A 12137-nucleotide genomic window follows, 5' to 3' on the forward strand; every position below is an offset into this window, starting at 1 on the left:
TTAGGGTGGCTGGTTCATGGTTTCAGCGCCCGCAAGCTCATCGCTGGACTTGGTATTCCAACGCTGGCGGTGTGGCAAAGGAGATTGACCATGTCCTCATTGACGGTCGTTGGAGGATGATCCAGAACTGCAGGGTCTACCGGAGTGCTCAGTTCCTCAATACTGACCACAGGCTTGTTGTAGCAACTCTAAAGCTGCACCTTAAATCCTGGAGAATGGTACCATCCCAGCCTAGGCTGGATGTTGCCAAGCTCAGGGATGAGAGAGTAGCTGAGGAGTTTGCGAACAGGCTGAGTGGACACTTGGGGGTCTGGGTGCTTTGGGGGGTCCTGAAGAGTTGTGGAGCACCTTCAAGACCACCGTCCTTGATGTTGCCGGTGGATGCCTTGGAGTTCACCGCAGGGCAAAGAAGAATTTTGTCTCTCAAGGGACACTGGATACCATTGACCAGAGTCGCAGGGCCAGGCTGAATGGCAGAGCTGAGCTGTTCAGGGAGCTGAGGCGTAAAACTGTACGTGCACTGAGGGTGGACAAGGAGGCCTATGTGCGAGGAATCTGTGAGGGGGTAGAGCATCACCTGTGGACAGGTGATTCTCGTCCCGGCTTACAGGGGAATTCGCATTACGTTCATCCAAGCCCATCCCTCGGAGCACTGCAGTTCGAGCAGAGAGTGGTAGGCTCTTGACAGAGGAGTCTGAAGTGAAGGCCCGCTGGGCCGGTTACTTTGAGCGGTTGTACCAGGCTGATCCCCCAGCTGTCGAGTTGGACGTCAAGGGTGTTACAATCCCTGTTGCTGACCCTCGAATAACTGTGGTCCACCATCGCTTGTGGAAACACGGGCTGCGGTGAACCAGTTGAAACGGGGCAAAGCTCCAGGGATCTGTGGCATCCATGCTGAACTTCTCAAGGCTGGTGGAAATGCTGCACTCGCGTCGTTGCATGCAGTTTTGTGCTCTGCCTGGAACACAGGCATCATCCCAACTGACTGGAAGAGGGGCCTTGTTGTCCCTCTCTGGAAAGGGAAGGGTGATCGCCAAGACTGCAACAACTACCGAGGGGTGACGCTGCTCTCAGTGCCGGGCATGGTCTTTGCTCGGATAATTCTTGATAGGGTTCGCCACCATCTGCTTGAGCACCAGCGTCCAGAGCAGTCAGGCTTTACACCAAAGAGGTCAACGATTGACCGTATCCTTGCTCTTCGTGTCCTCACTGATCCCAGACGAGGTTTCGGCAGGGGCTGCTTGCAGCCTATGTTGATCTCAGTAAAGCGTTCGATTCAGTGAATCGGGATGTCCTCTGGAGGATTCTTGGTCTTCGTGGGGTGCCACCGAAACTGATCGATCTGATGTCTGAACTTCTACTTGGTACTGAGAGTGCTGTGAAGTGTGGTGGTACCGCCTCTGACTTATTTCCAGTTGTTACTGGAGTTCGTCAGGGATGTGTACTTGCCCCCACACTTTTCAGCACTTGTATGGACTGGATTTTTGGGAGGATGTCGGAGAGATCAAGTTGCGGTGCATCGTTTGGCAATGTCAAGATCTCGGACCTGATTTTGCAGATGATGCAGTCATCTTTGCGGAGACTTTAGACATCCTCTTGGGGGCCCTCGAGGTCCTGAATGAGGAGTCGGAGCCGTTGGGATTACGGATTTCTTGGGTCAAAACAAAGATCCAGGCTTTCGGTGACATCTTGGATGCTGCTGTCCTGTCTGTGTCTGTTTGTAGTGAGGATGTTGAGGTCGTGGATAGATTCACTTACCTTGGCAGTGATATTCATGTCTCCGCAGGTTGTGAGCCGGAGGTCAATAGACGTCTGGGTCGGGCCTGGGGAGTCATGGATTCACTGGATCATGGGGTGTGGCGCTGCCGGTACCTGTGCGGGAGGACGAAAGTCCGAGTCTTCAGGTCCTTGGTACTTCCAGTCTTGCTCTATGGGTGCGAGACTCGGACTTTGACCAAGGATCTGAGACGGAGACTTAATTCCTTTGGTACCAGGTCTCTTCGGAGAATCCTTGGCTATCGCTGGTCGGATTTTGTGTCCAACGAGCGGTTGCTGAGAGAGACTCGGATGAGATTTGTTACCTGCATAGTCCGTGAGCGTCAGCTGCGGCTGTATGGACATGTGGCTCGTTTTCCTGACGCTGATCCTGCTCACCAGATTCTCTCAGCGAGGGAGTCTCATGAGTGGAGGAGGCCAGTGGGCCGACCACGTGCCTCATGGTTGCAGCAGGTTGACCATCATCTCAAGGAGATGGGGATGGGCCTGGCATCTGCCTGGGGGATGGCCAGACGGAGGCCCCTGGAGTACCGGCGGAAAGTGGACGCAGCGACGCGCTGTTCTGGCACATGCTCCCATACCTGACCTGACCTGGCAGCCAAACTGTGATACGCAAGAACAGCACAGAATCACCCATCCATACCCAAGTTACCTACCAGTTCTCCCAACACCCATGTACTCCTCCATGTTATGCACAACAATAAAAGGTATGACTCATAAAGGCTGATGACCACTATGTAGTAGCTTTCCAGCGTAAAATTTTGTACACATTTGATTTTCTCCTCCCAACTTCATTACCTTCAACATCTGTCATATCCCCTCGTAATCACCTCCTTTCTAATATTCAAAGTCCTGTCTCCTTCAGCCGTTCATCATAGCCTTTGTCTAGCTCGTCCCGAAATCAATCTCATAACTCTACACTGAACCCTTTGTGTGGCAGCTATGTCCTTCCTCAGATGCAGTGACCAAAGCTGTATATTATAATCTGGACTAGCCGAAACCCCGTCAGACGGATTCCGTTCCATGAGCCCAATATGACAACCAGTGGCGGCTCTTGTAAGAGCCGGATCCCAGTCGATGTACTCCATGGCCTTACCTAATGAGGCCTACAAAACGTCCTTGTACACGACATTTTTGGTGTACACTACTTGTGAAGAAGTCCCCTGATTTGTGCACGTGTCTACTTTGACATACAAACACCATGTCAAAACTTCTCAGGTCACAGTACCGAGAAAAACGTGACGCGACCGCTCGGAGGAGCACAAAATTGGTCCTTCAGTATTAATATATAGATACAATGTTTCTTGTTACATTTTTTGTGTCAAATTCACATTCTGAGGTAGTCAGCATGTGCAGAAGAGGGTTTTACATTGCAGACGCTATTTTCGAGGAGTGGAATTACACCTCTCAGCGGTGACAGTCTGTCGACGACAGACGTAATGACATCAGCGAATGACCGATGATGTCATGACGTCCTTATGCCTCTCAGCGGTGACGTCACACGTCGCCATGTAAACGAATGTGAAACAAAAAGTGTTTATTCTGCTTCAGAGTTGAAGTTTGACTATTGCCACTCTGTGCGATGCACTCTTACAGGTACAAAGTTTCTTTCAGTCCAGGTCACAGTACCGAGAAAAACCTGACGTGACCGCTAGGAGGAGCACAAAATTGGTCCTTTAGTATTAATATATAGATGGGGCCTCACTGAATTCCTGTACGTGTTAACACCACCTCTTGATTTGTAATTTATCCCCCAATGAATACATCCTAAAACTGTTTGCTTTACATATGGCTGTTTGACACTGTGCTGTCTGCTTACCCTGCATATGTATTACCACCTCCAGGTCCTGTATCCCACATTCCAAGATTGCCCCTTGCATAAAATAGTCTCCACTTTATTATTACCCATCCCCACACCTCACATTTCTTTATGTTAAACTGCATATGCCAATCTTTTGCTCAATCCATAAAGGTATCTCAAGATCTCTACCCTCTCTGCCATCCACCTTACCTCCAAGCTTTCTTTTATCTGCAAAGCCGACTTTAAACCCTATTGTCCAGATCAAATCAAGACATTCCATCAGGGATGAGGCAAAAACCAGTTGTTTATTAACATTTGTTACAAAACAAAGTTTCAAGTGTTAATTTGAATGTTCATTGCTATTGCTCTTGCGAACATTCATGTTGACAAAAGTATTGTCATGGTGACAGGTAAGCGAACCCATTTGTGATATGACATACTTCAATATATTGAGCAAGAATCATAAGAAATTAGCCACACTTTCACCGTTTGTGGCTACAATACATACAGGTATAGTACGATCAAAATGTCTGGCTGAAGTGACAATGCTAACATGGCAAGGTCAGTTGGCTTCCTTGTTTTCATCATAGGAAGCTCCTTTTAGGACGTGTCAGATTTGTTATAAATTTTACAAGACGCCGTTCTTTTTGGAAATGCCTACAGAGCGGGCATGAAACAGATGAGCATGCACACCCGTGACGACACAACAAAAGGATGAGCTCTGTCGAGCCACAAAGTTGAAGCGAGAGAGCAAGCTCTTGGTGCAGGGCTTGAGTTTTTATGAAGTTGTGCCATGTCACAATTTTCTGCTCTTGGTGCATTTCCATGAATCTCGTGACACCCATCAGCCAACGACAGCCAATGATAGCCAGCACTGGCATAGAGGCGGAGCAATCCCCGGCATCTGCTTAAGACTAGCCCATGGCCAGAAGACTTGCTTTTGACAGACCATGACACCTGACCTGGTTCCCGGGCAGTTCCACCCATGACAGGAATTTCTTACTTTGACGATGCTAAAATGATTCGACCCATCCCCACAACTGGGCCACTTCAGACGTCTTCAGCCGATAACGTGTCCTTAAATATATATTTTTTGTTGACATCCACTTATCGTCATGACATTGCTTTCAACTGGTTATGACTGCAGTGCATTGCCACTGCCACCGAGGATAGATTAGTTTTGTAGTCATCAGCTACTAGGACAGTGGTTCTTAACCTTTTCAGAGGCGCCGGACCCAAACAAAAACCTCTGTACACTCGCCGAACCCCTCAAATTTTACCAAAAATTTCAATTTTAATTAATACAAAAATGAAAAAAAAAATTGCATCAAAATTCACGAGTATATTTGTATAATAAGAAGAATAAATTCAATTTTAATTAATAGAAAAATAAAAATCAAATTGCATCAAAATTCAAAAGTATATTTGGATAATAAGAATTGGATCTTAATGCGATTTTTGTTCTTGTTTTTTTTTGAGGCGATCTGGAAAATGCGTGGCTTTGTTTTGGCAAGGGCCACCCTCATATCAATTTCGCATGTAAGTCTGCTCCTTTTCTTTGTTTTGATGTCCAGCAGTTTCAAAAATGCATGCTCACAGAGATGCGTGATAACGAACGGCATGAGGATCTCAAGGGCAATTTTAGCGATGAGAGGATACCCTTCCATTTGGCGGCACCAAAACGTTGAGAGCGTTGTTGTGCCGAAGAGTTGTTGTTGAGTCTGGCTCTGCTGAAGTTCGATGAGGTCGTCGAGGTATTGATCGTTGACATCTGCCGTTGCAACGCCGAAAGTAAATGGCTGTCTCACCCATGCTGGGTGTTGTGCTTGGTCAGGGAAATATCCATCGAATGACTTTCCCAGCTCATCAAAGTGCATGGCAATCGATTGCTTCAGTTCCCTTGTTATAACAGTGCCTCCAACTTCAGAATCATCTTCAATTCCGCTCACGCACTCGTCCAGTAGCGGAAAGTTCGCGAAGCTGTCCTTCTCTGTTCGCCACCTCCACAACAGAAACTTCTTTCGAAAAGCGCTCAGCTTTTCTTCAGCTTCGATGACATTCACTCCACCACCTTGCATCTGGCAATTGAGATGGTTGAGTGCGTCGAAGATGTCAGCCATGTACGCCAATGCCAGGATGAACTTTGATTCTTCGAAATGAGTTGCATGGCGATGCTGGTGCTCTCGTAGAAACAGGGATAATTCTACACGCAAGGCAAAAACGCACCTCAGTACCTTCCCTCGTGATAACCTCCGAACGTTAGAGTGGGAGAGAAGGACTTCGAATTCAGAGCCGATTTTATTGCACAGCTCTCTGAAGATGCGATTATTCAGAGCACTGCTTCGCACGTAATTCACAGTTTCAACGACGATTTTCAGAACATTGGCCAGTTCTGGAGGCAGAGTTTTTGATTCCAGCACGTGTCTGTGCAGGACACACTGCGTGATAGTGACAAGTGGTGCATCGGCCTTCACCAGCGCTCCAAAACCAGAGTTGCGCCCAGCATGGCTGGAGCCCCGTCCGAGCAAACTGCAGACACCATGTTCCACGAAAGACCGTTGCTTCTGAAGAAGTCGTCCACAAGTTTCTTCACGTCTGCTGCTTTAATAGTCGTTGTGAGAGGCTTGCAGAACAGAAACTCTTCCGTGAGCTCGTCTCCCTTGACATAATGCACAGATACGATGAGCTGGCTCAAATTAGAAACGTCGGTGGTCTCGTCGAGTTGAAGGCTGAATTTTGTTGGACTCGTGACTAAATTGGCAATGCGACTAAATTTACTTGACATCCTGATCCTGAAACAAAAAATAAATAAAATTTATTTGGACTGAAAGCAAATTATAGCAAAATTGCAATGTTTCGGAGGGCTTTCACCGAACCCCTAAGACTGACTCACCGAACCCCTGGGGTTCGGTCGAACCCAGGTTAAGAACCACTGTACTAGGAGAATTGGCAACCAAGCCTAATGACCTCCAGGCTATTGGCATTGCATCATTTTTCTTCTCCTCGCTTTGCTCCAACATGGATAATTCACAATACGGTGTGAGGAGAGGTTTTATGGTGCCACTGACTCGCCAGGAGATTGCATCATTGGTTATTTGAAGGATTTTTAAGCATAACCATTCCACCGGTGAACCAACTTCGCCCTCACCAAACTTCGCCCTCACCAATCTTCGCCAGATTGTCCCTGGCTGCTTATGCAGCTAAGCCTCATGTCTGAAATTCATTCCACTGTCCGCAACCTGTAGACGGGGGTATTGGGGTGGTCGACTCTGGTGTTCTCGCATGAAAACACCTCTTCCACCTAATACATGGTTCAAAAGTCCTATGAACGATGTGAAAGACACAGCTGTTAAAACCTTAAATCCTCATGACTGCCCCTACCCCATGAACTTAACACTTTTAATATATCCTATTTCTGTATCCTGAAGAATCATGAGAATCCCAATAGCCTCTTCCTGGTTGTGTTTTTTTTTCCCTCCACCCTATAGGTGTTTTTTGCTTTGTCTTCTCGGCACTGGGAATCACTGCAGGTGTGCATCGACTTTGGAGTCATCGTTCCTACAAAGCCAGCTTGCCGTTACGCATTTTGCTTGCAGTTGCCAATTCCATGGCCTTCCAGGTATGTGAATTGGAAATTTTGTCATTGGCATGTAATTCAGACACAGAAGTCATTCCACCACTTGAGAGTAATTTGGATACTTTTTTTTATTTAATTATTTTTTTCGTAAAAGGAGAGCGAGTCAGAGCGAGACACAGCTCAATGGGCTTAGGAGACACAGTCAATGCTTTGCATTATTGATGGTCCATTCAAGTATGGTGGCCATGTCAAAATCCAGCCTTTTGTTCACAGCACTGGTGACTCGTAGTATCTTCATACCCATTTCTGCTTAACTTGTGGAGGTAAAGAGGTTGTTATTTTAATCGTGGATGAAACGTTTTTGTTTCTCCTCCCAGCTACAGAAACCTAGATTGCTTGTCCAGGATTTGCCATGACAATAAATAAGGCCCAAGGACATGCACAACAAAGAGTTAGATTTTACTGGATGGACCTGTTTGTTCCCCAGGAACTGTATGTCTCTTTATAACGAGCTGCAGGATTTCACGGCACAAGTTACAGTGGCGATCTACAGTATCGCACATTTACCAAAAATATTCTCCCAACAACACTCCTGCAGTACCCAAACAATTCAAACAATCTCAGCTTTGAAGTCTACATACCAATCAGATATCAACAATTTCGTCTTCTTAAAGTCACATCCACAGCAACATCCATCTCTTCACAACATTAGACATCAATAATTGGATGTGGGAAGAACAGATTGCAGGTACAGAAGGGGAGGACATGAGATGCTTGGGCATTGCTTGTTTAAAGGCTTAAGCACTGGAGGGAAGAGTATAATTGAAGAGGGAAGAACACGTATATCCTGGATCTGTGTTGTGTCAGAGGGCTTGAGAGGGCAGAGGGAGCTAAACCAGAGGAAAGCCATGAAATGACACGGGCCACCCTCGACCAATACAACTCTTCGAAATGCATGCTGTTGTTGTACGTTGAGCATTTGGACACTCTACGTCAAAGTCTGATAACTTAATTTTATGAATAACTTGCAGAGTATCCTCCCTGTGGGCAATCTTGTTCCAAGCATGTAATGTGTTCTTCTGATGCATACCTTTATTTGGGTGGTGTATAGGCAACTGATAGCTGCCTCAATTGCTCGCGAAATAAAATAAAATAACCTGGGTTAAATGAATGTAGCAAAAACAGACCTACTGCTCATAATTCAAAGCGCCTCGCTGCACTGGAAAATGTGGGGACAGAAATGCTGTACTGCAAAGGGTAGGGACTTTCAATATCCTCTCCCACCTGGATCGGCGTTACACAATACATGTTTACATCAAAAATTTGCTTCTTCCCCACCACCAACCCCCCCCTCCCCCCAAGATCACCGGTGAAGATTTTATTTTAAACCCCACCCCTATACACTAAAAAGATTTTATTTTAAACCCCACCCCTATACACTAATTATAGTCATGTTGATCCTATGTGGCAAGTCAAGATGGAATCAGCATAGAGCTGCAGGAGGAGGAGTAGCTCGACAAACAAGCAAAAAAGAAGAAAGATATCATGCAGAGCACAATACTTGCAAAATCCATGAAACAAATTTGACCTTAAAATAATTGGTGGTTGAATTCAATGACCAAATTTGCAAATGCTCTTCAAATTTCAAGTCAATCAGATGGAAATTGAGGATTTTAGAAATCTCACCAAAAGATGTTGACCTTTGGCTTATGTTGATGTTTTGACCTCAAAATGATAGGTTTCTTACTTATGACGAACTCTACCATTTGGTGAAGATTGGTTTAAAATTGTGATCTCGAGGCGATTGACTTAAAAACAAATAAAGACAGACAGAATAACGCACAAAACCAACCAATATACTTGAAAAATCTTCAATTTTCGCAAGTCTCGCACGCACACGCGTCCATGAAATGTGGTCAGAATTGCTGCAACAACTTAAATTATTAAATTCTTCACAGCCTCGCTCTTCAAATTCAACACAGTCATGTTTTACTTCAGGAGTAACTATTGTAAGCTTGCTTAATCTTCCATTGAACTTTCAGCTCAAGTGGGTGTAGAAGATTGCATATTGCCATTCCAGACTTTATTAACATGGATGCCAACCTCTTTATTTTTGTTGGGGAGTAACCATTCTGCTTTATGCTACAATTTCCAAAAACAGAATCTTTGATATTTGTTTTAATGTAAATAAATAAACAAACAAATAAAAAACCAATGTCACCCGCAGGGTGACCCGTATCTTGCCAAAAGGTGACCACGTGTGACTTCTTCTTTTAGGTCACACTGAGGTGAACAGAGCTGCTATCCACCAGGAGCGACTCCTTGAGGAATATCTGCCTACGAGAGATTCCGATGAGAATCGTTCTACAGAGTAACCATGAAAAATATTTGTTTTCCTCATAACGTCACCAAATGACGTCATAATGTCTCAAGCTTGACATATCTAGAAAGCACTCATCGAGGTGTTCAATTTGAGGTATTACACGATATGGTACCTAAGATTTCAAAATTTGACCTTGGGGTCAAAAACTTTCGACCTCCAGCGCTAACCATGAAGGTCAAGGCCGATCGCCACCAAAAATTAATCAGCTGAGCGCCAGACCATGAACTATATTACCATGAAGTTTGAAGACTATCCGATCAAAATTACTCAAAAAATAAGGGTTTTGTCGACTCCCCTGATTTGCGACAAAGTGACCTTGACCTTTGACCTTGAAAATTTTATGCGCTGAAAGGAACCTCTATAGGACTCTGATATGCGAAGTTACAAAAATTTCCAATGATAACTGTGCTCTGCAGAGTGATCGGTACGTGATTACAGACAAACAAAAAAATAAAAAAATAAAATAAAAAAACATACAAGCTGACTAACATATCTTGCAAAAACTTCGTTTTGGCAAGATAATAAATGTATTTAGGTTTCCAGTATTCATCCAACTCTAATATTTTGCCTTTCACTTTAATACAAGTGTCACTCCCAAAACGAGTAATAAACCATCATTTCCGGATTTGTGTAGAAATCGCCATTAAGCATAATCTCTTAGAGCTGTGTTGTGGCTGCGTTGGCCTTGTATGCAGAAATTCCGCTCTTAATTATTCAGTCGTGCATTCTGAACCAACGTTTGTGCGACCCGATGAAGCATCACATACATTGCATGGCCAAAAGTCTGTGGACACCTGCTCGTCCAACATCTCATTCCAAAATCATGGGCATTAATATGGAATTGGTCCCCCTCCCCCCCCACCTTTGCTGCTATAACAGTCTCCATTCTTCTGGGAAGGCTTTCCACTAGATGTTGGAACATTGCTGCGGGGATTTGCTTCCATTCAGCCACAAGAGTATTTGTGAGGTCGGGCACTGTTGTTTGGCGATTAGGTGTGGCTCTCAGTCAGTGTTCCAATTCATCCCAAAGGTGTTTGATGGTGTTGAGGTCAGGGCTCTGTGCAGGCCAGTCAAGTTCTTCGACACCGATCTAGATAAACCATTTCTGTATGGACCTTGCTTTGTGCATGGGGTCATTGTCATGCTGAAACAGGAAAGGGCCTTCCTCCAAACTTGCCACAATGTTGGAAGCACAGAATTGTCGAGAATGTCATTGTATGCTGTCGCATTAAGATTTCCCTCTACTGGAACTAAGGGGCCCTGCCCGAACCATCAAAAACAACCTCCTTCACCAAACTTTACAGTTGGCACTACGCATTCACACAGGTAGCATTCTCCTGGCATCCGCCAAACCCAGATTCATCCGTCGGACTGCCAGATGGTGAAGCGTGATTCATCACTCCAGAGAACTTGTTTCCACTGCTCCAGAGTCCAATGGCGGTGAGCTTTACACCACTCCAGCCAATGCTTGGCATTGTGCATGGTGATCTTAGGGTTGTGTGTGGCTATTCAGCCATGGAAACCCATTTCATGAAGCTCCCAACGAACAGTGTTTGTGCTGACCTTGCTTCCAGTCAGTTTGGTTAGTGTTAGTGAGTGTTACAACTGACGACAGACGATTTTTCCACACTACTCGCTTCACCAATCAGCAGTCCCATTCTGTGAGCTTGTGTGGCCTACCTATTCACAGCTGAGTTGTTGTTCCTCCTAGATGTTTCCGCTTCACAATAACAGCACTTGCAGTTGAATGGCTCAGCTCGAGCAGGGCAGATATTTGATGAACTGACTTCTTGGAAAGGTGGCATCCTGTGACGGTGCCATATTGAAAGTCCCTGGGCTCTTCAGTGTGGCCCATTCTACTGCCAATGTTTGTCTATGGAGATTGCATGGCTGTGTGCTTAATTTTATACACTTCTCAGCAATGGGTGTGACTGAAATAGCTGAATCCACTAATTAGAAGGGGTGTCCACATACTTTTGGCCATGTAGTGTACGTGGAAAAATTACGGATTATCGGAATAATATGCTCATTGTTTATCCCTATTCATTGCGCTCTACTTTGCATTCAATTCCTTCTCTCCATCATTTTAGCACAACAGTTGAAGCAAGTTCATCTAGTGAACTCTCATCTGCCTTCTGTTTCAATTGATGCTGTGATAATTAGAATATTTATTATTAAAAGTTTGGCATTGAACACCTCGATGAGTGCTTTCTAGATATGTCAAGCTTGAGACATTATGACGTCATTTGGTGACGTTATGAGGCAAACGCATATTTTTCATGGTTACTCTGTAGAACGATTCTCATCGGAATCTCTCGTAGGCAGATATTCCTCAAGGAGTCGCTCCTGGTGGATAGCGGCTCTGTTCAACTCAGTGTGACCTTAAAGAAGTCACACGTTGTCACCTTTTGGCAAGATACGGGTCACCCTGCGAGTGACAGTTTTTATTTATTTATTTATTTTTTTGTTTGTCTGTAATCACGTATAAAAAATTCTGCAGATCACAGTTATCATTGGAAATTTTTGTAACTTCGCATAGCAGAGGCCTATAGACGTCCCTTTCAGCGGACAAAATTTTGAAGGTCAAAGGTCAAGGTCAC

General features: G+C 45.0%; 1 protein-coding gene across 2 annotated transcripts in view; it reads left to right on the forward strand.

Moving 5' to 3' along the window:
• LOC147027046 (acyl-CoA desaturase 1-like) overlaps positions 1 to 12137 on the forward strand; it is a 35667-nt gene that overhangs the window by 4399 nt on the left and 19131 nt on the right. For both annotated transcript variants that reach the window (XM_085883145.1, XM_085883144.1), the window contains one exon: positions 7066 to 7196. In XM_085883145.1, the coding sequence (XP_085739271.1) occupies positions 7066 to 7196 (131 nt within the window). The remainder of the gene's footprint in view (positions 1 to 7065; positions 7197 to 12137) is intronic.

Source organism: Eptatretus burgeri, chromosome 5 (assembly GCF_056783735.1).
Source record: "Eptatretus burgeri isolate ZD-2024b chromosome 5, Ebu_testis_v1, whole genome shotgun sequence".
Classification (NCBI taxonomy): domain Eukaryota; kingdom Metazoa; phylum Chordata; class Myxini; order Myxiniformes; family Myxinidae; genus Eptatretus; species Eptatretus burgeri.